At 28.0% G+C, this 27,988-nt stretch overlaps 1 protein-coding gene across 4 annotated transcripts in view; it reads left to right on the top strand.

Moving 5' to 3' along the window:
• LOC135922188 (synaptic vesicle 2-related protein-like) overlaps nucleotides 1-27,988 on the top strand; it is a 135,725-nt gene that overhangs the window by 85,197 nt on the left and 22,540 nt on the right. For all 4 annotated transcript variants that reach the window (XM_065456614.1, XM_065456613.1, XM_065456612.1 and 1 more), the window contains 3 exons: nucleotides 13,081-13,166; nucleotides 25,423-25,499; nucleotides 25,889-25,996. In XM_065456614.1, the coding sequence (XP_065312686.1) occupies nucleotides 13,081-13,166; nucleotides 25,423-25,499; nucleotides 25,889-25,996 (271 nt within the window). The remainder of the gene's footprint in view (nucleotides 1-13,080; nucleotides 13,167-25,422; nucleotides 25,500-25,888; nucleotides 25,997-27,988) is intronic.

The following is a 27,988-nucleotide window of genomic DNA, read 5'->3' as shown; positions in this document are numbered from 1 at the left end:
TTGGTGAAGTCCTACCTTCACTTTAAAGCTTTCACTATCTCCATCACACGTCCGTACTGCAGATTGTGCTCCAGCATACATTGCCATCACTGCCATAACTATCCATTCCTCTACTCCTGATTTTCTCAAGGCCCATCTAGTAAACTCGAGCGGCAATTTTGTCAAATGCTTTCTCCAAATCAACAAACGCATAATACGCTTTCTTTTCCTTCGCAAAATACTTCTCCTGTATATGTCTCATCACAAAAATTGCATCTGTCGTGCTTTCCCCGATGTAAAACCAAACCACATTTCATCAATTTTAGTTTTTTCCCTTATCCGCTTCTTCAATATTTTCATTTTATGTTCCAAGAGTTTAATAGCTCAGTAAGACCCCCAATCTAAACTATCACTTTTCCCCTTGTAAACTGGGATAAATATATTTCTTCGCCAGTCCTCGGGGATAGTTTCTTCTGTGACAATTTGATTAGCTAAATTCATTAACCATTCAATTCCTAAGTCATCAGAACTTTTAAACATTTATGATACCACCCTCGTTAAACCTGATGCCTTCCCTTTTTTCAACTTTTTCACTGTTCTCTTCATTTCGTCCTTGCCAAATTTACACCCTGGACCTTACCTTTGCACAACTAACATTATTATCCCATTCATTTTCTTCGTTCAAAAGTCCTTCCATGTAGATCTTCCAGGTGTTCTTAATACCACTACTATCAATCACCATTTTTCCTTCCATATTTTTCAAACATTTAACACCTACCACATCCAGCCTCTTTTTTGCCATCTGCTTTGCCATTCAAACCACATTTTCCCATTCCATCAGCGCTTTCCATTTCTTTAGCAAACTCCTGCCTTTTTTCTTTTTGCGCCTTCGCTATTAATTTCTGTAATGTATTTAAATAAATTGATTTTTTATATTCGCTTAAAGATACAATTTATTTACACAATTTATTTACAATTTATAAAATTAGAAAAACAATATATATATAGCTGATAATATTATATTAAATCACTTTACAATAAATTAATCAAATCATTTCATTTGGCGACGACGATTTATTTTTCAAGTCATTTTTGACGGCGACGAATTATTTAAAATAAAAAGATTAAAATTATACCATGCTTCTGAAGAAGATTGAAGAACATACTCAATTTCATATTCCAGAATTTGTCAAAGAAAAAGTTAATATTCAGGATTACCTAAATAATATAAAACATTTTAGATCGGCCCCTTATAGCCCCAAGTCGAATGGTTTGGCTGAGCGCTATATACGTACGATAACGCATTTCTTTGCTGGAAGGAGAAGTGGGACTCCGGACCAGTTAAATTTAGCGAATGTTTTAATTACACACCGAAATACTCCAGACGCAACTACCGTTAAATCCCCTGCCGAAATGATGTTTGGAAGGCCGCTCAGGACGACGTTAGATCAGTGGAAATTATCTACGAGAGAAAGGACTGAAAACGCGTTATGGAAACAAAAAAATTATAATGATAGGAACGTTGAGCCCCGTGAATTTAAAGAGAAGCAAAAGGTTTGGGTAAAAAATGAAAGGACTGCGGCATGGCATGAAGGAACAGTGGTTCAACGGAAAAGTGTGATATTGTATGATGTTGAGTCTGAGGGTATTGCAAAAAACAAGCATGCCGACCAACTGAGGGAAGCTCATGTACAAGCTAAAGAAACACCCATGACAATGACTGAGCATTTGGACATTGCAGAACATATTGGAAATACAACTCTAGAAAAAAGAGTTTCGAAACCCCCATTACGTTATTATGATGAATTCAATTTATAGTGGGGAGAACTGTAATGTATTTAAATAAATTGATTTTTTATATTCGCTTAAAGATACAATTTATAAAAATAGAAAAACATATATATATAGCTGATAATATTATATTAAATCACTTTACAATAAATTAATCAAATCATTTCAATTTCTTAGCATTTCTTTTCGCCATCTTGTAAATATCGTTATCACTATTTTCTTTTCTATCATACCATTTCCCAATAGATAGTCCCAAAATATATCTTTCTCTTCTTCAACCTGAGGATCATATTTCGAGATAATATTATATAGCTATCTACCAAAAATCATCTTGTTACCATTATCTGGTTATTTAGCCACTTCGACTACTTTGTCCATCAATTTCTCCGCAACCAATACCTCAACTCCAGCCTTACCATCATTGCTTCCTTGCCAGAAGAATTTATACTTTTTGTTTGGCAATCGTTTTTGCGCCATTACTTTTCTAACTGGTGTCCTGTATGCAGTACACATCTATATACTTCTATTACAGCGACCACTTCTCCCGCTCTTCCCGTCATTCTCCCAACATTCTATGAAACGACCCTTACTCGATCCCCCGTAAACTGGTTTCTCCACTTATTATCAGGTCGTTTTTGGCCGTCATAAGTTTCATTTTCACGAATCGTGGTTCCACCAGGTTTCCTATCCTTCTTTTTGTCGTAGGTGGATGAGGAGGCCCACTGGGTACTTTGGGCTGTACCACGCCCATGCTTTGTTGTTTAGGAAATTTTATAGCAAGGTTTTTACAATCGGATGGACATCAACCTCTTTAAGTGGTTTTTACATCCCGTCGAGGAGACGGTGATCCTATTCTAGACATATATCATAGGGGACATTTTAAACCTCCATTAACCTTCAAAAGACGTTTCACTCCCCCGCCACGATGAGGCTGAGGGTAGGATTTTGGGAGAGACTTAATTTCATAATATCTGAAAAAATTATTTTATTAGTATATTTACAAATATGTTTCAATTATTTGTTCATAATAAAGGTACTAAATATATATTTCATGAATATATTTTATAAAAATAATAAAAAATTTCGGATTCGCCTCTCATCAAAATAAAAGGAAATTTGTGAAAGAAAATATCTGATTCACCGTCATTCTTGACGGGGTATCGCTCACCAATTTCATAATATCTGAAAAAATGTTTTTATATGCACAATAAAGAATATTTCGACTAAATTTTTATACATATGTATTTGTACTTTATCACCTAAAAAATTTATTCTTGCTTAATACATTTTTATTATTGCTTCGATTCCTGGAGTTTAAAAAATTATTCTAATTTTTTCTAACGAAACTATGTGTCTCCTTAACATCCTCTTAACTACTGGCTTTATTTAAACATAACTACTGACTTTATCTAAACATTAGAGTAGTCAGCATTGCTGCTCACTCCCCACTGCGTGATGGTTGAAGATGAATTATAGGAGAGCATAGAAGGAAAAGAAACAATGAATAAAAGAAGGAAGAAAAAAAAATAGAAACAAATATATGAAAAAAATGTAATAAGCACGTATATATAATTTTATATAAGAAATAATATTTAAAATTTTACCAAAAATATACACAGATTTATCTAAAACTGAGAAAGAAGCAAAATTTTAAGAATTAGCCTGGTATATAACTGAAGGAATTTATTGTTGCCCAAATCAAATTGTCGCAGACTTGGACTTAATTTTAATTCATAAAAATATATAATACATTTATAAAAGATTATGTCTGATATATTGGAGCTTGCTTCGCTTCTTTTTTAAATTTATCTGCCGATATAATATAATTATTTTTATGTATCGACACTATTCAGAATTGGAAGCGCGCTAAAAAATATTTGAAGGAAATAATTGAGTAAGAAAATACTAAAAATTGTTTTAACTTTTTAATTAAATGAACTTAAAAATCAAACGCATCAAAATTCGTTTAAAATAATAAAAACTGTTCACCATAATTTAAAAAAAAAACAAATTTTATTTACAACACCACTTATAATTGTTGAAATATTAATCTTATATTTTATTGGGAAAATTTAAAAATAAAAATTTGTAAATATTCCTAAAAAAAACTAATATTAGTATTTAATTTTAAAATTAATGTATATTATACATCAGAGATCTGCAAAACTCGGCCTGGCCCGGCCCTTCATTTAATTGTTTGTCAGGCCATCCGAGCCAGATAAAAAAATTTACTCTACTAAAAGTCAGGACAGACCGGTTAAATTTTATCTCTATGGCTATCTATTTCTATAATAACCATTTTATAAATCAATTTTATTTTGATATCTGGAATTGAAATTAGACCATATCTTAAATTATTTTTTATGAATTTGCTGTTATATGCAGATTTAACTGTATTTTAATTATACATCTATTTAAATACAACGAAATAAGCATATTATAATTTATTTTTAAATAGTATTAATCAAAATATTAGCTTGATTAAAAAAACATGAAAATTTTAATGCCCATTGTTATTATTTATTATTTTAAAGAATATTAATTGCTAGGTCTGGCACAATTTATTATGTATGTGTCCTGTCAGACCTGTTAATATTTCATGTATTAATTGTCCTGCCTATTTAGAATTTTTTTTAAAATTTGCTGAGCAGGGTTTTGCATATATATGTTGAATGGGGGAATCCATGGAAATTCGGAATCTTTCAATTTTATATCCTTTACTAAGGGTCATTTTAAATTTGAAAAATTGATTTCATCGGTGTATTCCAGCATGTCTAGACTGCCCACATATAAATTTCACAATTTTCTTCATAAACTTAATTATTTTTAATTTATATGAAAAATCTATATATAAAAACAAATATATATTAAAATTATTTCAACAGTTCTAAGCAAAATTGTCTGAAATTCACAGTGTGGGTACTTTATTCACCTTGACTACACTTACCGCTTAAATCATATTTTTCAAATTTAAAAACCGCTCTTAGTAAATGTTTTAAAATTGACCGATTTCGAATCCTAATGAATTTCATAACTCAATACGACATATATACAGAATATTCTTATAAATTTAGGGAGTATTGTTGCGTGCGATAGCATTTTTATAAATAAAAAATTTATTAAACCTTGACAAATTATAATAAAAAAATATCTGGTCTATAATGATGCGGAAAGCGTTGTGCTACTCGTTAATAATAAAAATTTATAGAAGAATTCAAGATATTATTAGAATAAACCGGACTAAGATAGTCAAAATTCTAATTAAAATATTAGTGTAAAATAAAAAAAGACCTTCGATAAATGTAATCAAGTAATATGTGAAAATAAAGATTTTTTTAAAAATATTTTGAATATGATAACCTTAATTTTAATCGCAAATATTTTTTAACCTTTTTACTAATCATTAAACAGTGAGCCTAATAGTGTTATTAAAAAGCCCACGGGTCAATTTTTAAAAACGGCCCGGTTATAACCAAAATAATATTATGCAAGCCTGGAGATTTTTCTCATAGCTGGCATAAAATTTGGACATCTATATGATAAATCTTGAGATTTACATAATACTATTTTGTCTAAAATCTTATTCAGACCATTTTTAAATGTCGACCCAAATCGGGCTTTTTAACAACACTAAAGCCTAAGAACAAAATAGATGTGTGATTTTTAGCAACAAAAAAAATAACAAAAGTGATTTTTACTTTATTTATAAAATTTAGCATTTTAGAATAATGTTGACTGTATGGCATCCTCTGACAACCCAAATAATAGAGGTGTGCCCAAATTTTTATTAAACGATCAAAATATTTGTTTAATATCCATAAGCATATATTACTTTTTTTAAGTATGACTTAAATTCACAATCTTTTATCTGTTTCATATAGTATTAGAGCATTCCTATAATTTTTATATGCAAAATATCTAAATAACCAATTTGTAGATTTTAGATTTAGTTGCATTTATTTAATTAATTTAAGTATAATATCACCACCTACCCATATGTAATTTGATATAAGGGAATAAGAATAAATTAATTTCATCTATTTTATAAATAAACAATATATTAATTAAAGTGATGGCAAAAATTTTAATAAATAATATTCATAATTAAAATGGTAATACGATAGTAATGTTTCAATAAAAAAGATTCTAACCTTAATGAACTTTTACAAACCTTTACATTGCTGAACCGAACCGAAACTTTATAAATTTTTTTAAGAACCTTAACCATTATAATTTTTTTTATATTGAACCATTATAAATAAAGGTTCGGGCCCTGTCTCTTAATGTATTAAAATTAGAATTTCCCTGGGATTAATACAAAATAATTATTTATATTTTTATTACAAAAATAGGTTTAATTTATATTTTGTAATTAAAAATTTCGGACAGAGTTAAATAAATAAAATTGTAAGCCGTCAAATTTGTTTAATTTGCAAGGCTCTTCTCTTAAAGGCCCATCTTATACAATCACAAAATGTTTAGGAAATAGAATAATTCAAATATATCAATAATTTAAAAAAGTAATTTCGGTTTCTAAAAATATTAAGAGATTCTTAGATTTGAACTTTCCAAACTTTGTTAAAAAGCGTTGAAAAAAATTAAAAACACTAAATGACCGCAAAGTCTAAAAGTCGAAAGGCTGCATGATACGAAAGGCTAAAAAATAATATTGAAAATAAAAATAACAAAGAAAATGATTAATGTGTAATTTAATTGATTTATTGCTTTTTTTAGGAGAAAAATATTATAATAGCCATTACATTATAATATATTAAAAAAATGGAAATTTTAAGATCTTTTCAATTTTTTTATTAATTCTTTGAAATAAATTGCGGTTTTAATTTAATTTTATTAATTTTTAATTTATATTTTTAATTAAATTATATTTATTTATTTTAAAAAAATGGAATATAATATATTAATAAAATGGAAATTTTAAGATTTTTTCAATTTTTTTTATATATTCTTTGAAATAAATTGAAGTTTTAATTTTATTAATATCTTACACGTAATTTTAAGTATCTTTATATAATTCAACTCAAAATTAAATTTCCTATCCAAATATGCTTAGATGTATTTTTTTACGTTTCCGGTTCAAAAAATAACATTTTTGTCGCGAAAACGTTCGAAGAGAAAAGGCTAACATCTTAAGTTTAATTTTATAAATTTTTATATCATTGAACTCAGAATTAAATTTCCTATCGAAATATGCTTTGATGTATTTTTTTACGTTATCGGTTCAAAAAATAAATTTTAATAATTTCTTTGTGGTAAAAACGTTCGAAAGGAAAAGGCTAACATTTTAAACGCAATTTTAAGTATTTTTATATCATTCTACTCATAATTAAATTTCCTATCCAATTATGCTTAGATGTATTTTTTTACGTTTCCGGTTCAAAAAATAACATTTTTGTCGCGAAAACGTTCGAAGGGAAAAGGCTAACATCTTAAGTTTAATTTTATAAATTTTTATATCATTGAACTCAGAATTAAATTTCCTATCGAAATATGCTTTGATGTCTTTTTTTACGGTATCGGTTCAAAAAATAAATTTTAATAATTTTTTTGTGGTAAAAACGTTCGAAGGGAAAAGGCTAACATCTTAAACGCAATTTTGAATATTTTTATATCATTCTACTCAGAATTAAATTTCCTATCCAAATATGCTTAGATGTATTTTTTTACGTTTCTGGTTCAAAAAATAACATTTTTGTCGCGAAAACGTTCGAAGGGAAAGGCTAACATCTTAAGTTTAATTTTATAAATTTTTATATCATTGAACTCAGAATTAAATTTCCTATCGAAATATGCTTTGATGTATTTTCTTACGTTTTCAATTTAATAATTTCTTTGTGGTAAAAACGTTCGAAAGGAAAAGGCTAACATTTTAAACGCAATTTTAAGTATTTTTATATCATTCTACTCATAATTAAATTTCCTATCCAATTATGCTTAGATGTATTTTTTTACGTTTCCGGTTCAAAAAATAACATTTTTGTCGCGAAAACGTTCGAAGGGAAAAGGCTAACATCTTAAGTTTAATTTTATAAATTTTTATATCATTGAACTCAGAATTAAATTTCCTATCGAAATATGCTTTGATGTATTTTCTTACGTTATCGGTTCAATTTAATAATTTCTTTGTGGTAAAAACGTTCGAAGATAAAAGGCTAACATTTTAAACGCAATTTTAAGTATTTTTATATCATTCTACTCATAATTAAATTTCCTATACAATTATGCTTAGATGTATTTTTTTACGTTTCGTCGCGAAAACGTTCGAAGGAAAAGGCTAACATCTTAAGTTTAATTTTATAAATTTTTATATCATTTAACTCAGAATTAAATTTCCATCGAAATATCCTTGATGTATTTTTTTACGTTATCGGTCAAAATAAATTTTAATATTTTTTGTGGTAAAACGTTCGAAGGGAAAAGGCTAACATCTTAAACGCAATTTTGAATATTTTTATATCATTCTACTCAGAATTAAATTTCCTATCCAAATATGCTTAGATGTATTTTTTTACGTTTCTGGTTCAAAAAATAATATTTTTGTCGCGAAAACGTTCGAAGGGAAGGCTAACATCTTAAGTTTAATTTTATAAATTTTTATATCATTGAACTCAGAATTAAATTTCCTATCGAAATATGCTTTGATGTATTTTCTTACGTTTTCAATTTAATAATTTCTTTGTGGTAAAAACGTTCGAAGGAAAAGGCTAACATTTTAAACGCAATTTTAAGTATTTTTATATCATTCTACTCATAATTAAATTTCCTATCCAATTATGCTTAATGTTTCCGGTTCAAAAATAACATTTTTGTCGCGAAAACGTTCGAAGGAAAAGGCTAACATCTTAAGTTTAATTTTATAAATTTTTATATCATTGAACTCAGAATTAAATTTCCTATCGAAATATGCTTTGATGTATTTTCTTACGTTATCAGTTCAATTTAATAATTTCTTTGTGGTAAAAACGTTCGAAGGGAAAAGGCTAACATTTTAAACGCAATTTTAAGTATTTTTATATCATTCTACTCATAATTAAATTTCCTATCTAATTATGCTTAGATGTATTTTTTTACGTTTCCGGTACAAAAAATAACATCTTTGTCGCGAAAACGTTCGAAGGGAAAAGGCTAACATCTTAAGTTTAATTTTATAAATTTTTATGTCATTGAACTCAGAATTAAATTTCCTATCGAAATATGCTTTGATGTATTTTTTTACGTTATCGGTTCAAAAATAAATTTTAATAATTTTTTTGTAATAAAAACGTTTGAAGGGAAAAGGCTAACATCTTAAACGCAATTTTTATTTTTATATCATTCTACTCAGAATTATTTCCTATCCAATTATGCTTAGATGTATTTTTTTACGTTTCCGGTTCAAAAAATAACATTTTTGTCGCGAAAACGTTCGAAGGGAAAAGGCTAACATCTTAAGTTTAATTTTATAAATTTTTATATCATTGAACTCAGAATTAAATTTCCTATCGAAATATGCTTTGATGTATTTTCTTACGTTATCGGTTCAATTTAATAATTTCTTTGTGGTAAAAACGTTCGAAGGGAAAAGGCTAACATTTTAAACGCAATTTTAAGTATTTTTATATCATTCTACTCATAATTAAATTTCCTATCCAATTATGCTTAGATGTATTTTTTTACGTTTCCGGTTCAAAAAATAACATTTTTGTCGCGAAAACGTTCGAAGGGATAAGGCTAACATCTTAAGTTTAATTTTATAAATTTTTATATCATTGAACTCAGAATTAAATTTCCTATCGAAATATGCTTTGATATCTTTTTTTACGTTATCTGTTCAAAAAATAAATTTTAATAATTTTTTTGTGGTAAAAACGTTCGAAGGGAAAAGGCTAACATCTTAAACGCAATTTTAAGTATTTTTATATCATTGAACTCAGAATTAAATTTCCTATCTAATTATGCTTAAATGTATTTTTTTACGTTTTCGGTTCAAAAAATATAATTTTTGTCGCCAAAATGTTCGAAGGGAAGGCTAACATCTTAAATTTAATTTTAAAATTTTTTTATATCATTGAACTCAGAATTAAATTTCCTATCTAAATATGCTTTGATGTTTTTTTTACGTTATCGGTTGAAAAAATAAATTTTAATAATTTTTTTGTGGTAAAAACGTTCGAAGGGAAAAGGCTAACATCTTAAACGCAATTTTGAATATTTTTATATCATTCTACACATAATTAAATTTCCTATCCAAATATGCATAGATGTATTTTTTTACGTTTCCGGTTCAAAAAATAACATTTTTGTCGAGAAAACGTTGGAAGGGAAAAGGCTAACATATTAAGTTTAATTTTATAAATTTTTATATCATTCTACTCAGAATTAAATTTCCTATCCAAATATGCTAAGATGTATTTTTTTACGTTTCCAGTTCAAAAAATAACATTTTTGTCGCGAAAACGTTCGAAGGGAAAAGGCTAACATTTTAAACGCAATTTTAAGTATTTTTATATCATTCTACTCATAATTAAATTTCCTATCCAATTATGCTTAGCTATATTTTTTTACGTTACCGGTTCAAAAAATAATATTTTTGTCGCCAAAACGTTCGAGGGAAAAGGCTAACACCTTAAACGCAATTTTAAGTATTTTTATATCATTGAACTCAGAATTAAATTTCCTATCTAATTATGCTTAAATGTATTTTTTTACGTTTTCGGTTCAAAAAATATAATTTTTGTCGCCAAAATGTTCGAAGGGAAGGCTAACATCTTAAATTTAATTTTAAAATTTTTTTATATCATTGAACTCAGAATTAAATTTCCTATCTAAATATGCTTTGATGTATTTTCTTACGTTATCGGTTCAAAAAATATATTTAAAAAATTTTTTTGGTGGTAAAAACATTCAGTTGGAAAAGAAAATTAAATTTAAGATGTTAGCCTTTTCCCTTAGAACGTTTTCGCGACAAATTATTTTTTGAACCGGAAACGTAAAAAAAATACATCTAAGCATAATTGGATAGGAAATTTAATTCTGAGTTCAATGATATAAAAATACTTAAAATTGCGTTTAAGATGTTAGCCTTTTACCTTCGAACGTTTTCGCGACAAAAATGTTATTTTTTGAACCGGAAACGTAAAAAAATACATCTAAGCATATTTGGATAGGAAATTTAATTCTGTGTAGAATGATATAAAAATATCCAAAATTGCGTTTAAGATGTTAACCTTTTCCCTTCGAACGTTTTTACCACAAAAAAATTATTAAAATTTATTTTTTGAACCGATAACGTAAAAAAATACATCAAAGCATATTTCGATAGGAAATTTAATTCTGAGTTCAATGATATAAAAATTTATAAAATTAAACTTAATATGTTAGCCTTTTCCCTTCCAACGTTTTCTCGACAAAAATGTTATTTTTTGAACCGGAAACGTAAAAAAATACATCTATGCATATTTGGATAGGAAATTTAATTATGTGTAGAATGATATAAAAATATTCAAAATTGCGTTTAAGATGTTAGCCTTTTCCCTTCGAACGTTTTTACCACAAAAAAATTATTAAAATTTATTTTTTCAACCGATAACGTAAAAAAAACATCAAAGCATATTTCGATAGGAAATTTAATTCTGAGTTCAATGATATAAAAATTTATAAAATTAATCTTAAGATGTTAGCCTTTTCCCTTTGAATGTTTTTAGCACAAAAAATTTTTAAAATGTATTTTTTGAACCGATAACGTAAAAAAATACATCAACGCATATTTAGATAGGAAATTTAATTCTGATTTCAATGATATAAAAATTTTTAAAATTAAATTTAAGATGTTAGCCTTTTCTCTTCGAACGTTTTCGCGACAAAAATATTATTTTTTGAACCGGAAACGTAAAAAAATACATCTAAGCATAATTGGATAGGAAATTTAATTCTGAGTTGAATGATATAAAAATACTTAAAATTGGGTTTAAGATGTTAGCCTTGAACGTTTTTACCACAAAAAAATTTTTAAAATTTATTTTTTGAACCGATAACGTAAAAAATTACTTCAAGGCATATTTAGATAGGAAATTTAATTCTGAGTTCAATGATATAAAAATACTTAAAATTGCGTTTAAGATGTTAGCCTTTTCCATTCGAACGTTTTGGCGACAAAAATATTATTTTTTGAACAGGTAACGTAAAAAAATACATCTGAGCATAATTGGATAGGAAATTTAATTCTGAGTAGAATGATATAAAAATACCTAAAATTGCGTTTAAGATGTTAGTCTTTTCCAACTGAATGTTTTTACCACCAAAAAATTTTTAAAATTTATTTTTTGAACCGATAACGTAAAAAAATACATCAAAGCATATTTAGATAGGAAATTTAATTCTGAGTAGAATGATATAAAGATACTTAAAATTACGTTTAAGATGTTAGCCTTTTCCCTAATCCAGTACTCACAATATCGTTATACTTACTATCAATTTAGTTTTGAAAAAAAACTTAAATAGAATATACATATAATTTTAAAAATTCCATTATTTCAAAATAACCAAATATAATTTAATTAAAAATATAAATTAAAAATTAATATAATTAAAATCGCAATTTATTTCAAAGAATTAATAAAAAAATTGAAATATTATAATCCATTTTTTTAAAATAACCAAATATAATTTAATTAAAAATATAAATTAAAAATTAATAAAATTAAAACCGCAATTTATTTCAAAGAATTAATAAAAAAATTGAAAAGATCTTAAAATTTATATTTTTTTAATATATTATAATGTAATGTTATTATAATATTTTTCTCGTAAAAAAGCAATAAATCAATCAAATTACACATTAATCATTTTCTTTGTTATTTTTATTTTCAATATTATTTTTTAGCCTTTCGTATCATGCAGCCTTTCGACTTATAGACCTACCCCTAAATGACCCTTTAATAATGAATCACAAAATTTTGAACATATAAATTAGTACTACTTTTGTTAGAGCTGATTCGGGTTCCTGAATATTTCAAAATAGGTTTGGGTTCTTGGAAGTTTTAAAATTGAAGTTCTTGTGAAGTTATTCCATTTTTTTAAAATTTATAATCTAATACCATAAAAAAATAATTTTCGAATAATATCCGATTAAATTTCTATATCCTAAAAATGTAATTGCATCAATTATTATAACTTATACCCTAATTATATCTTTTTTGCACCTAATGTATCTTTATTAAGGTATTGATTAAGTTTAATGGACACCTATCTTAAAAAATGGCATATTAATTAAATTAGAATAATATTTAATAAATTATGCAATATTTAAAAAAGAATTTACTCGATAACCATAGAGGGAGGTTTAAAGATTTATTCGCCACAGATATTAGAAGAACAACGTTTTTATTATGGATAATATGGTAAATTTTTTTATATATAATATACATTATTATTAGAAGTGTATTGATATAGCTTTTAAAAGGCTGAAAATTGATATGAACCATTTATGACCTAATATTTTCCATTGTAAAAAAACTTATTAAATATTTTTTTAAATATTATATGTTCCATTTCTTGAATCCTTATCGTTTATTTAATATAATGAGCCAAATATTTTATTTAAATATGAGTTATCCTATTAAACATTTTTTTTAAAATTTCCCATGAATAATATTAACATTTTAATGATCTTCCACAAATAATAATTTGTTCAAATTTTTAAGTTAATAAACAGTAGCGTAGCCAGGATTGATCCATAGGGGGGGGGGGTTCAATTGGGGGGAGGGGGGACTTCGCCCCCAAACCGCATTTTAAAAATTTTCCAATTTTGTGCTTTATTGGTGTCTAACCACTATAGTAGCCAGCATAAATGGGAAAAATATTAGTAACAAAAAGCATTATTCTGAAAATTTTATCAATGTTTTGTCAATTGTAAATTAATTCAATCAATTCGGTGTAGAAAGAAGAATAAAATCGTCCCCCCCCCCCCAACTTCCATTTTTTATGATAACTCAATATATCTTATTCAATGTTAAAAATTAGTGTTGTTAAACAGCTCGTTTTGAACCGATTTTTAAAACGGTTAACTCAATATTTTAGCTAGAAAAATATTGCCTAAGGATGGAGATTTCGATAATATATATATAGACCTTTGTTCCTTCTATGAGCAAAATCTTCAAGCTTGCGTAATATTTTTCTGGATGAAATATTGAGTTAGCCGTATTTAAAAATCGGCCGTTTAACAACACTATTAAAAATAATTATTTTAACTAAATTTTTGCATATAACAAAATTTTGCAGAGAATTTCATCATAGATTTTATTTATTATTTATACAACAAAATAAATTTCAAAGTGTATAAATTTTATACAGATTATATTAAAAATTTATTCTAAATGACTATGTTTAAAAAAAATAGAATTACAATAAAATATGAGTAATTCTTGTGCGGTATTTAAAAAAATCTAATTTAACAATTATAATATAATTAATACAAAATATTAATAAAATATAAATAATTCTTATTAGAGATCCGCAAAAGTAGGAAAATCGGGCTGGGTTGGGTATATTTTTTAAAAAAATTCGGGCCGGGTTGGGTCAAGTCTTGGAAATTTTTTAAAATATATCTAAATATATCAATTTTATGTTAAATTTTTATGTAAAATAAAAATATTTGATTTTATTTATAAAAACTATACGCCATATAACATATATCTTTTATTTGGGGTAATTATAAAAATGAATTTCTATATTTAAATAAATTCGGGCCAGGCCGACAAAACTTTTTTTAGGGTTCGTGCCGGCAAAACGTTTTTAAAATAATTTCGGGCAGGGCCGGGTTTGAAAAATTAGGCCCGATGCAGATCATTAATTCTTAGTGCAAATGTAATATTTTTATTAAAAATATTATAATATATAAATATTATGACAAAGAATTCATTATAATTACGTTTTGAATATAAAAATTTATGACTAAGATCATATTTAGCAATTTTATAATTTGAATTTATAAAGAGAGGTCTACTTTTCTCTGAGATTTGACATTCATATAGAATCAAATTTTTATCTAGAATAATCTCCTTATAAATATATAATATTGCGAATCCATTTAAACGACTTTCACCGGTGCTATTTCTTAAATAGGTTTTTAACCTTTTTAAAGTTGAAAAAGACCTTTCAAGTGCAGGTGCTAATCGGTAAGTAGCTAAGATAAAAACAATGTTTTGATATTATGCAGGGAATCTAAAGTGCAATTATACAAGGAAACGGCCTGCAAAGCATATTTTGGTCTCAAAGAGTACTCTAATCTGTCAATATTTTTATACCAAAATTCGACATCACAAAGTAATTTATCATACGATCCTGATAATTCATCAGAATAAAACTCTGAGATTTTCTTAATCCTCTCGCGTTTCAAGTGTATTTAGACTCAACCGGCAAAAGAAAATAAAATCTGTTTACAATAAAATGTGACTAATAAATCTTTCCTTTCTTCCTCTCCGTTTTATGGCGATTTCCAGGTTTACCCGGGTAGGCCAGTTTTCCCTCTGATTTTACTTTTCCATTTTTGACGGTCCTGAGCATCAATATTTGTAAGATTCATGCTTCTCATATCCGCCGCTATCACATTTGTCCACGTCATCTTGGGTCTTCCTCTAGGTCTTGATCCTCCTATTTCCATCATTGTGCATCTCTTTACCCAATCATCTTTTGTAATACGTTCCACATGCCCAAACCATCTTAGTCTATTTCGTCGCATTACCATTCCAATCATTTCTATACCCAATCTTGCTCGCAATTCCTTTCTAGTTTTTCTCTCTCAGAGATACCCCACACATCCATCTAATCATCCTCAGCTCTGTTCTTTCTAATTTGGCTTCGTGAGTCGCTTTCATTGCCCATATTTCGCCGCCATAAACTAAACAACTTCCCACACAGCTTACGTAAACTTTCCCCTTTAACTTCAGAGACTTTTATTTGTAAGAATAGACGACATCTCTCTGAACTTCTTCCAAGCTTGTCTGGTCCTTGCAACAACGGTAGAATCTACACCACCATCTGCGTTTATCAGATCACCTAAATAACAAAACTTATCCACTTTTTCTAGGGTTAACCCATTGCCAATATTCAGACCACCATTTTCTAGGTTATCATTATTATGTATCCCTTTCATGCATGTTCTACAATAAAGGTCATTCTTCCTAACATCAAATTTCCTATTTTCCTGCTACATTTATTATGTACCCATTTCTGGCATCGGGTGCATTGAATAGAATTTCTAGCAACTCCTTTCCCACATACACCACACGGCACTTACCGGATTTCTCCATCTTTAGATTTTCCCCACCAATCATCACCTTTGTCTTTGATGCATTCATTTTCAGGCCCTTTGCTTCCATAGTCATCTTCCATTTACTAATTTTATCCCTCAATTCTTCCTCACTGTTTGCCATTTATACAAGGTCATCTGCATATAATAGCTCCCAGGGAAGTCCTTCACGCATTTCTTTAGCCACCACATCCATTACTAAGATAAATAATAGTGGACTCAGCACGGATCCTTGATGAAGTCATACCTTCACCTCTAAGCTGTCACTATCACCATAATCCGTCCGTACTGCTGTTTATGCTCCAACATACATTGCCATCACTGCGATAACCAACCATTCCCCCACACCTCATTTTCTCAAGGCCCATCAAGTAACCTCACGCGGCACCCTATCAAATGCTTTCTCCAAATCAACAAACGCATAATAGAGTTTCTTTTCCTTCGCAAGATACTTCTCCTGCATTTGTCTCACCACAAAAATTGCAACTGTCGTGCCTTTTCCCGATGTAAAACCAAACTGCATTTCATCAATTTTAATTTGTTCCCTTATCCGCTTCTCTAACACTCTCAAATACTTTCATTGCATGTTCTAAGAGTTTAATAGCTCTGTAAGACCCGCAATCTAAAGGATCACCTTTACCCTTGTATACTGGGATAATTATACTTCTTCTCCAGTCCTCGGGAATAGTTCTTTCTGTGACAATTTGATTGGCTAAATTCATTAACCATTCAATCCCTAAATCCTCATAACCTTTAAACATCTCTGATACCACCATCGTTAAACCCGATGCCTTTCCTTTTTCCATCTTTTTCACTGCTCTTTATCTCGTCCTTGCCAAATTTACACCCTGGACCTTCTACCTTTGCACAACAAACATCATTATCCCATTCATTTTCTTCATTCAAAAGTCCTTTCATGTAAATCTTCCAGGTGTTCTTAATACCACTACTATCAATCACCATTTTTCCTTCCATATTTTTCAAACACCTTACACCCATCACATCCTGCCTCTTTTTTGACATCTGCTTTGCCATTCGAACCATATTTCCAATTCCATCAGCGCATTCCATTTCTTTAGCACCTCGTGTCTTTTTTCTTCTTGAGCCTTCGCTATTAATTTCTTAGCATTTCTTTTAGCCATCTTCTAAATATCGTTATCACTATTATCTTTGCTATTATACCATACTTTGAAACACCTCCGTTTCTCATCCACAGCTTTCGCTACCTTCGGGTTCTACCACCAAGTCTCCTTATGTCTAGGCGGCCCTTTTGTCCATCCACATACCTCCTCAGTTGTCATCACCCAGTCTTTCTTCATGGCTTCCCACTTGTCATTTACCCCAGATGCTTGTGCCACCTCCGCTTCCCTAATCGCCAATGTCATATTGAATTGACGTCTAGCACTCATCCTTGAATTTCCAAACCTTCAGCCTTGGCACTAACTTTCTTTTAGTGACCCTGGCACCTTTAAGAGTGAGATCTCCTACAACTAGTCGATGCTGATTTATACATTCCTCTCCCGGTATCACTTTCACATTATTTTACTATACATCGGTCACATCTCCTTAATAACAAGTAATCCACTGCACTTTTGGTACTACCCGACTTATAAGTCACCAGCTTCTCGGATTCTTTCTTAAACATTGTATTACAGACAATCATATCCATAGCATCACAAAAATCTAAAATCCTCTCTTTTTCCTAATTTCTCATGCCGTAATTGAACCCTCCATGTACTCCTTCATAACCCTCATTACTCGCTCCCACATGTCCATTCAGATCACCAGCCAGGATAATCCCCTCTTCATTTGCCAGTCTTGATGTCACCCCCAATAGACTGTCCTAAAATATATCTTTCTCTTCTTCACTTCTTCCAACCTGAGGAACATATGCCGAGATAATATTATATAGCTTTCTACCAAAAATCATCTTGATAACCATTATCTGGTTATCTAGCCTTCTCACTTCGACTACTTTGTCTACCAATTTCTCCGCAACCAATACCCCAACTCCAGCCTTACCATCATTACCTCCTTGCCAAAAGAATTTATATTTTTCGCTAGTCTTGCCAATCATTCTGGTCCCATTTCTTTTCCATCTAGTCTCTTATATGCAGCACACATCTATATGCCTTCTGTGCAATACATCGACGACTTCTCCCGCTCTTCCCGTCATACTTCCAACATTCCATGTCGCGACCCTAACTCGATCCCTCGTAGACTGGTTTCTCCACTTATTTTCAGGTCGTTTATGGCCGTCATAAGTTTCATTTTCATGAATCGTGGTTCCACCAGGTTTCCCATCCTTCTTTTTGTCGTAGGCGGATGAGAAGGCCCACGGGGTATTTTGGGCTGTACCCACCCATGCTTTGTTGTAACTAGAGAACTGCAAAGTAATTTTTTCGCAACCCGAGCCCGACCCGAGCCCGAATTAAAAAAAATTTTTTGTCCGAGCCCGACCCGAGCCCGAGCACACATTTTTTAGTCCAACCCGACCCGAGCCCGACCCGAATAAAATTTTGCAATTTAAGTTTTAATATTATAATAACCAAAAAAAAATTTATGTGTATTTATTCAGTTCAGCCACCTTAAATAAAAGTTTATTTGACGGCCATAATCTATTCAAGATATATATTAAGTTGCATTTTATTAAATTTGTAAAAAATATTATAAAATGATTAATATACAAGCGAATTTAAAAATTATAACGATTATATAATACAATAAGCATCATTTATGCGAATATAGATATGATATAAAAGTTAATAAATATATAAAAAATATAATGAACATATTATATTATATTGACCTCATCAATATCATTATCAAAATTATCACAAAGTGAATAATTATGATATATAAATAAAGAGGCGTCCAGTTAATCTGGCTTTAAACGAGTCCTTCTATCCTCAAAGGCCCTACCTGGAAAACGCCGTTTCACTGCTAGCCGACGAAGCAGGGATAGCCAGGAATTTAAGAGCTAAAATACTTAAATTTGGAAACTCATAATGGTTTGTTTTCCACCATTTTAAAATATTATCATCATCAATACATAATTTCGGATCTAGGTATTTTTTTAGCTCGTCAACATCGGCGCTAGCATCAGAATACGCATTGTCAGCCTCCCATAGAGAGAAGTCCAAAAACGTATTTACCACCTCTGTAGTTTCTTAAGAAAAAAATATTCATTAATAATGTTAAGATATATATTTATTTTATTATTTTTTAATAAATAATTTTATTAATAATTTAACCATATTTTCATAAATTTGTTACCAGCACATCGACCCTTTTTCATATATGAGTTTAATATAGAAAATAATTTATTGCGGACACCATCAGCAGTATCTACTGAATTTCTAGAAATTGTCGTAGGATTTGGAATGATGCTTTTAACATCAATATTTCCATATATTGAACCAATTTTGGCAAAGGCAACAATCAACAAAGCCTTCCCCATGAATTGTATCAAATGATCTCAAATCACGTCCACAAAACATAGTAAGCACCTCTGTGCACTCTTTTTTCAATTTTGTACAACTTTTGAGTTTTTTCGGATCAGTACCAAAAAGACTATCAATTGTTAATTGTGTCTTTTTACTCTCTGCTGTTGTACTTGTATTTGTATATACACATTTATGTCTTTTAAATTGATTTGTTCTTAAAATAATTTAATAAGTTCATATACCTGTTGTTATTGAATTATATACATAAATAAATTTGCATATAATAGAAATGACATAATTAAGCTTTTCTTTATTTTCATCATATATAAATGAAAATTTCTTCCATACATCGGATTTTCCATTAAGATTCTTCCTTACTTCATACTCCTTTGTCTTAATCTTTTCACCAATTCTTTTTAATTTTGCATCCAGTAAGATAATTTTTTTAATATGGCTGTGTTAAAAAAAATATTTAAAATGACTTTAATAAATTAGATTGAAATAAACAGAGTTGGGCAGTACTGCTAATACTTGTATCTAAGATACATGATACAAGATCCCTTTATATCTTGTACTCAGTATATTTTGACATTTTTAATAAGATACTAATATCTGTATCTAAGATCCTTAATTCTGAAAAGAATCTTGTATCTTTTTCATTTTCTTGACAAAAGATACAGATACAGATTCTTTTTAATATTCATGTTTTAAATTTTACATATCACAGTATACATCTTATTTTCTTTGGGAATCTTGTATTAATTTCCTAATTTTTTTCTGCCATATTTTAAAATATTGACAACCAAAATTATCTGGAAAATTTATAACTAATATTAAGGTAGATAGATAAAAAAATAATACCAAAACGAAATAAGTAAAGATTATATTTTATATATAAATGTAACTTACCAATTTTATATAATATTTTTTAATTTCTAGGATGGGATGATTAACATTTATGGCAGTGAAATTTAAATTATAGAAATAAGTTCCCCTGAATCAAATCCCAATCTTAAATTTTATATGGAAATTTTTTAAAACAAATGTTATAAAAGACAATGTATAGGCTAGATAAATAATAAATAATGAATAAAACTTATCTTTAGTACACAAAATATGTCTTATCTTGTAATTCACGGGAAACACACAATTTAGTGATAAAATAGTTTGGTATCCGGTTGTTAGGTTTATAAAATAATAATTAATAATGACATGACATGTTAATATGATTGACATTTTAATCCTAAAATGTGATAAATATTAAATAATATGATTAAATAATATGATTTTATAATTAATATTATAAATTATACTGACGATTTAAGATATTAATATTATTATTTATTTTCGGGTCGGGTCGGGTTTTTGGGTCGGACAGCTTTTACAACCCGACCCAAGCCCGAACCCGAAAAATTTTTTTTTTGATGTCCGAACCCGACCCGAGGCTCGGGTCAGCCCTTGCAGTTCTCTGGTTGTAACCATAGGGAAATTTTGTAGCAAGGTTTTTACAATCGGATGCCCTTCCTGACATCAACCTCTTTAAGTGGTTTTTACACCCCGTCAAGGAGACGGTGATCTTATTCTAGACCCAGATCACAGAGAACTTTTAGACCTCTATTAGCCGCCAAAAGACGTTGCCATTCCCCCGCCACGATGAGGCTGAAGGTAGGATTAATAAAAATGTATCAATAAGGGGAGTAAAATTATTTATTTTATAAAAATCCTCAATCGTAGAGGCATAAATATTTAAGCGATTGGACTATCTAGAAACTACTCTAGGTTTAAAATTTTTAATCCCAAACATATTAGCGATCACCTTTACTTTCTCATTATATTTCCCAAATTAAATGATTTTTCTTTTATTTAAAAATTATAAAAAATTAATTAAAATTTTTTAATTAGTTTGACAATATAAATTTTATTATTAAATTTATAAATATCTAATTTAACTATGCCAGAAAAATTTTCAATATATTTTTATTGTTATTCAATATTACATATAATTTTTAATATATATTTTTAAACCATGTTATCATTTAAAATTAAAAATTTTTATTTGTTTTTTAAAATATATTTTCATTTTCATATCGTATATAATTTCATTTATAAATTGAAACCATTATTAATACTATATTTAATATACATTATAAATATTAATAATATATTTAATATACATTTTAAATATTAATAATATATTTAATATACATTATAAATATTAATATATTTAATATATATTATAAATATTAATAAATAATATTTAGTATACATTATAAATATTAATAATATTTAATTTACAATATAATAAATAGATCTCAATAAATGTTTATAGCTTTCTTCTGCTTCAACACAACACCAATTATGGCCTAAAAAAATAATTAGGAATAAACTAAAGCAGGGTTTACCTTCGCAATAGCTAACAAGGCCAAAATAATGTTATCATGGGTATTTGGTCTCTATTTTATTTTAATAAAAGAGTAGACATGATTTACAACAAACTGATTTACGTTTTTGCCTAGATAAAAAAATATTTACAAAATCTGTTGCTAGATGTATTTGACCAGAATTCATTCTCTTTTATTGAAAAGGATGATTATTTTTGTTTTAATAATATGCCTTTTAAAAATAATGAGACTGATGAAATTGAATTGAAAATTAGAGGTCTGCAATATGGACGGGCGTGGTCGGGCTTCTAAAATATTACCAACATTGGTGGGTGGCGGGCGGGTTTTTAATATTTAAGTTACGTGAATTTTCTATTTTTCAGCGAAATGAGCAGAACAGACTTCAATTTATTAAAAATAAAAGTTTTATTTCATAATATTGCATATTATATATGCTTAATTAAAAGAACATTAAAATAATTTTTAGGCGGGCGGGTGGGTTAAACATGATTTATTATGGGGCAGGGCGGATAAAATTTTTTTTAAATTTAAAAGTGGGCAGGCGAAAAAAATTTAAAACAACCAGTGGACAGGATTTTTGGCTAATAATCTGTCTATTACAAACCTATTGGAAATATTAAATTATACAAAACGATTTATCTTTACGTCAGCGACTTATATAAATACATCAAAGAAATTTTTCTAAAAGTATAACATTATTTTGCCTTCTTCCGCACAGTTGAATAGATATTTAACTTTCAAACCTCAATATGTAAAATAGGCATAGTTTGCCACATGTTATTTGAGAAATTAATAATATTAAAAAAATATAGACTGTATAAAATTTTTAATGTAGTCTATATATTTCTTATATACGAATTATTATATTGTCCTAATAAAATACTTTTTAATATTTTTTAACAATTTTTTATCATATATAATCATAATTGTAATATACTTAGACATGTCCGCCGCCGGTGATTTTTGACTACGCCGACGCCGCCGCCAAAAAAGTGTCAGCGCTCAACACGCCGCCGCCGATGTAAAAAATCGGTGGTGGCGTGATATATATTTTTTATTAATAAAAATAATATTATAATTTATTTATGAATTGTAATTGTAATTGAAATATTAAATATTTTTTAAATTATTAAAATATGCGATTTTATTTTTTAAAATTAATAAATATTATTTGATATAAAAACATTTGATTTGTAACAAGATGATATGTTATTATTAGGCTAGAATTGAAATATTATTGTTATTTTATTCTTTTAATCTTTGATGTTTTAAATCTTTTTTATAAGACCATCAATTATTATATAAGGTGTAATACGATATTTTCTTAAAATCTACAACTCATATAATATTTATTTTTCCTCATAAAAGGATATTTTAATTAGATTTTATTTTATTGCCATTATAACATATATAAACATAGCTATTAAATAGAATGGAGAAACCGGATCTCAAATTATTTAACCCCGATTGGGACCTGGTGCATGAACTTTTGAATTTTCTTGTAACCTTCAAAAAACTGTTGAATTTTTATCCGCCAAAAAAGGATTTTCTATAAATTTATACTTATTATTTCGTAGTGAAATTCAAAATCATTTAATCATAAAAGAATATGATAGTCCTCCCATAGCATTCATTCAACAGAATATGCTTACTAAATTTGATCATAGATTTCCAATAACCCATCCTCAGGTAGTATTTTAAAATACATAAATTAGTTTATTTTTAATATTATTTCTCTTCGTTTTGTTTTTTTACATAGGTGTTAGGAGCACTTTTAGATCCTCGTTTTCAATCTATAAATATAGTAAATGAATATTTAAGGAAAAAAATATTACTCCGGTGCAATTTTTATGTCAGCACGCTACCTCTCTGTTGTCTTACACGGACGAATTAACTGAATGTGAAGCGACTTAAGTTGCTTCAGAATTCGATTATCTTAAGTTATTGGCTACCAAACATTCATTATTCATAACAATAATCTAGAACAACAAGACTATTTAACTAGTCTAGAAAAAGAGTGTCATTAATTATTTTCGCCTTATAATTTAGAGATAAAAATGTCTTAGATTTTTGGAAGATCTTTCTAAACTTTCAATATTAGCTAGAAAAGTCCTGTGCATTCCAGTTACGAGCACCCCCAGCGAACGTGTATTTTCCATAACTGGGCTCACTCTGAACTCTAAAAGATTATCATTATGTCCTAAAAATCTAAATAAAATGATATTTATACATGATAATTATAACTTAATAAAATCGTTAAATTATAGTAAACATTATAAAGCATAAATTTTATTTTAAAAATGTTTCCAATGAATTTATAATTTATGTTAAAAAATATTTAGCGCGGCCGCCGATTTTTGTGGCAGCGTCTAAATCGATTCCCCCCCCCCGCCAGCTGATTCCTTTAAAAAAAGAAACGCCGGCGCCGATAATAATGTCTGCGCACAGGTTTAAATACACTACAGTAAACGCCCTATAGGGAAATATATTATGAAATGTAGATAAATAGTTTTCTTTAGCATTATGTCTAATTTTTTAACACAATCCAAGAATATATTATTTCACATTATGTCAATTTTTTAAAGTATTTTGAAGTATATGTATCTAGATCAGAAAACCTTCATTGGCCGGGCCTGTCTGCATACCATCTAATATTATATTTTCTACCGGGCCTAGCTGTGCTTGTCTTTTTGAAATTTTTTTTAATGGGCCAGGCTTGGACCTAAAAAAATTTTCATTTAAATTTAGCTTATTTAAAACAGTTTATAACTTAAAAAATATTGCAATTTTTTTGTTCTAATAATGATAGATTTCAGTGAGCAACAAAATGATTGCCTATGCACTGAAATATTGTTTATTTTCATTGAATACAATAAATTAAATTTTTGGATATGGACTTAGGCAAAATTTTTGAAACTTATTATCGGTTTGGGCCGGGCTTGGGAATTTTTTTTAATATTAAATACTGTCCGGACCGGGCCTTGTAATTTTACGGCGCTTTATCAAAAAATTCAGGGCATGAAGTTCTTTGATCTAGATATTTTTTTTTATTAAGTATATAATTTTGAAAAGTATCTTTATCTATCTCTAGATACTTTAAAGAAAATTTGCCCATCTTCTTTATACGGATAAAAATAACTTTTACCTCCCTTTGATATCAAATCGGATTGTCCAATTAATCAATATTGGCCGAAGTCTTTGAAAAAATTTGTTATAGAGTCGATCATCGGTACATCCTTTATAATCATGCAATTAAAATTCTAAGATGAAATCTATTCCACACTCTTCTAATTTTTCTATACTAATTCTCTCTTCATTAATTTTTGTTTCTGACACTCTTCTATCAACGCTATAGGTTTTACTATATATCCACTAAAAAAATTCTCTGGAATCTTAAGGGCTCTAACGGGATAGTTATAAGCAAAATTATATTATTTGCATAAATTATTCTTAGAAAAATTGTTAAATATATATTTTTTAAATTAAATAAACAACTTAGGATGGTGAATGCCTTTTCTTATTATGGAATTGTTTTGATGACGACCGAATTGTTTGAATCCGGTGACAAATGTCATGGTTTAAAAAAAAATTTGTACTTGTTATTTTAAACATTAGGATGAAATTATTTTTTCCTAATGAAGAATTGTTACACAGGAGACGAACCATTATTTTTTACTTTCAATTTTAAACATTTGATAATTTCTAAAATACTTTTAGGAAACGCATTTTTATGTTATATTTGCTTGAACATTCTCAGAAATGTAATTTTTGTTTAGTTTAAAAAAAATTTAGAATTGATCTGTAATAAATTTAGCTGATTTTAATTATAAAGCAAAAATGAACTTTTTTCTCTTATGAAATATACCATCACAAATAAAATAAAGATTAAACGTTAAACCTATATTGTTTATTGGATATATTAAATTTGTTCATATTAACATGATTCTGTAATTAAAATTATTAAGGTGGCTCAGGCAAACAATTATCGCAACCTTCGTGCTTATTGGATTGTCACCCTTTACAAAGATCTGATTACGTTGATTTATTGTGGACCACATTGGCTGAATTCCCAGGTTATTTTTTTTATTCTTTAATTCATCTCCATTCTGGGAATTTATTTAAATTTCTATACCTCCCCTATCATTTAAGATGTTATATAACTTTTAAGGATTTTAGTTCATTTCCACAACTGTTTCCAGCTACCTTCCTTATATTAAAGTGCTATGATATTTTTCAACAACTGTGAATAACATATAGTGATTTATTAAAGAATACAGATAAACTTTCTAATGCACCGGTTGGACCAAGATTTTTGCCCAACTTTGAAAGCTGCCTAATTTACCAAGACTTTTTACTTTTTTAAAAACATTTTACTATCTATTATATTCATAATTTAGCAAAAAGTGAGATTATGATCAACTATTTTTTTAATTTTTATTAATTCATCAAAGTCTTGAGTAAAAGTATGTTTGTATATGTTATCGTTAATGTTTTGTTATAGGCCATAGGCATATCCAGGATTTTCCTATGGCTTTTTAGCTAGATTTTGGAAAGCTTTTATCCGGTCTTTGGCCGGGTCATAAATATTATCTATTCTATTAAACTATTCATAATTCTTATCAAGATTTTTAGGTTTTATTTAATATTTCACGCTTATGGATATTTAGAAAAGAAATAAAGATTATAACCCAATTTTTTATTATTTTAATTTATGTATATATTATATTTAATTTTTTTTTAAAATGTAGAATTGGAATAAAGTTTAAGTATTATAATTTTTTTTAAAAACTAGCTTCAGCTAAGAAAATTCTCATACAATATAAGTAGAATAAATTATTTTATTGAATATACTAATTGTAGTGTGTATAAAATATTGACTAGAAAATAATTTTAAAATAAGTTTTATTAAATACTATAATTATAATGTAAATTTTAATTTTCGTTGGGAATTTGCCAATTAATCAAGAATTCATTTGGCGTAAGGAACCATATCTTTGTTGATATTTAAAAGAGCTAACCCATTTATCCTAGATTCGGAAATACTATTTTGGAAATATGTTTTTAATCTTCTTAAGTTGGAAAAGGTCCTTTCATTCGTACATGTTGTAATAAGTAAACATGCAAGAATATAAAACAACTTCAAAATATTTGGTTCCTCACACCGATTTAGCGCATCAATATCATGCTCAGGCAAAATAACAACGTAGTAAATATTTAAATCGCAATTCAAATTCACTAATTAGATTGATTTTCTAATCAATATCATAGAAATATAATTTTGCTAAATATTTTATTTTATCAATAGTAACATTAGAAAACATGGAAGTGTCTTTAGGTAATAAACTTTAAATATTGTTAAATACTTTTTTATCTCATGCTTTTATTTGCGATAAAAAAGTGTCCAAAAATGGGATGAAAATTGATATTTTATAATATTCTTCAATTGAACCAACATTTATATTGCATCTTAATAATTACCTAGGTGCGAGACGAGGTTTAATTAATGTTATGTCATAAGATTAGGCTTTGGATTCAACGTCTATATAAATATGATGAAAATATTGACTACATTCATCCTTATTGTATTTAACGGTTCGTATATATTTTCCTCCAAATCAATCATTGAACCAAATTTAAATTTGGTTTTTGTATATTTCTACATAGTATTTGAGGTAAAAAGATAATTTATTATCGCAACAAAAATAAATTCTGACTGATCTATAGAATTTATTATTGATATCGCATCTGAAGACACATTACTATCGTGCTATTGAATAATTTCATTTAAAGATATTTTGATCCTTTCTTCCAGTTCTATAAATGCCGAAGCTGGATCATAACGTAAAACCCATCGAGTATGGTATATTTTTTAAAATTTTTGAAAATGGATTTCTGGTTCATTTATTTATATAGTTCAATTTAAAACATTTCACCACTTCGGATATTTAAAAAAATTACAAATTTTGGATATAATTGCTAAAAATAAATTATATCTATTTTTTTTAAGTTAAAATACCCATTACATTGCTTATAGAGAAGTTAGAGCACATGAATTGCAAAATTCA

This window comes from Gordionus sp. m RMFG-2023, chromosome 1 (genome assembly GCF_954871325.1).
Source record: "Gordionus sp. m RMFG-2023 chromosome 1, tfGorSpeb1-WG-v2, whole genome shotgun sequence".
NCBI lineage: Eukaryota > Metazoa > Nematomorpha > Gordioida > Chordodea > Parachordodidae > Gordionus > Gordionus sp. m RMFG-2023.
The sequence above is the reverse complement of the archived record's forward strand: the minus strand, read 5'-3'. Positions and strand labels throughout refer to the sequence as shown.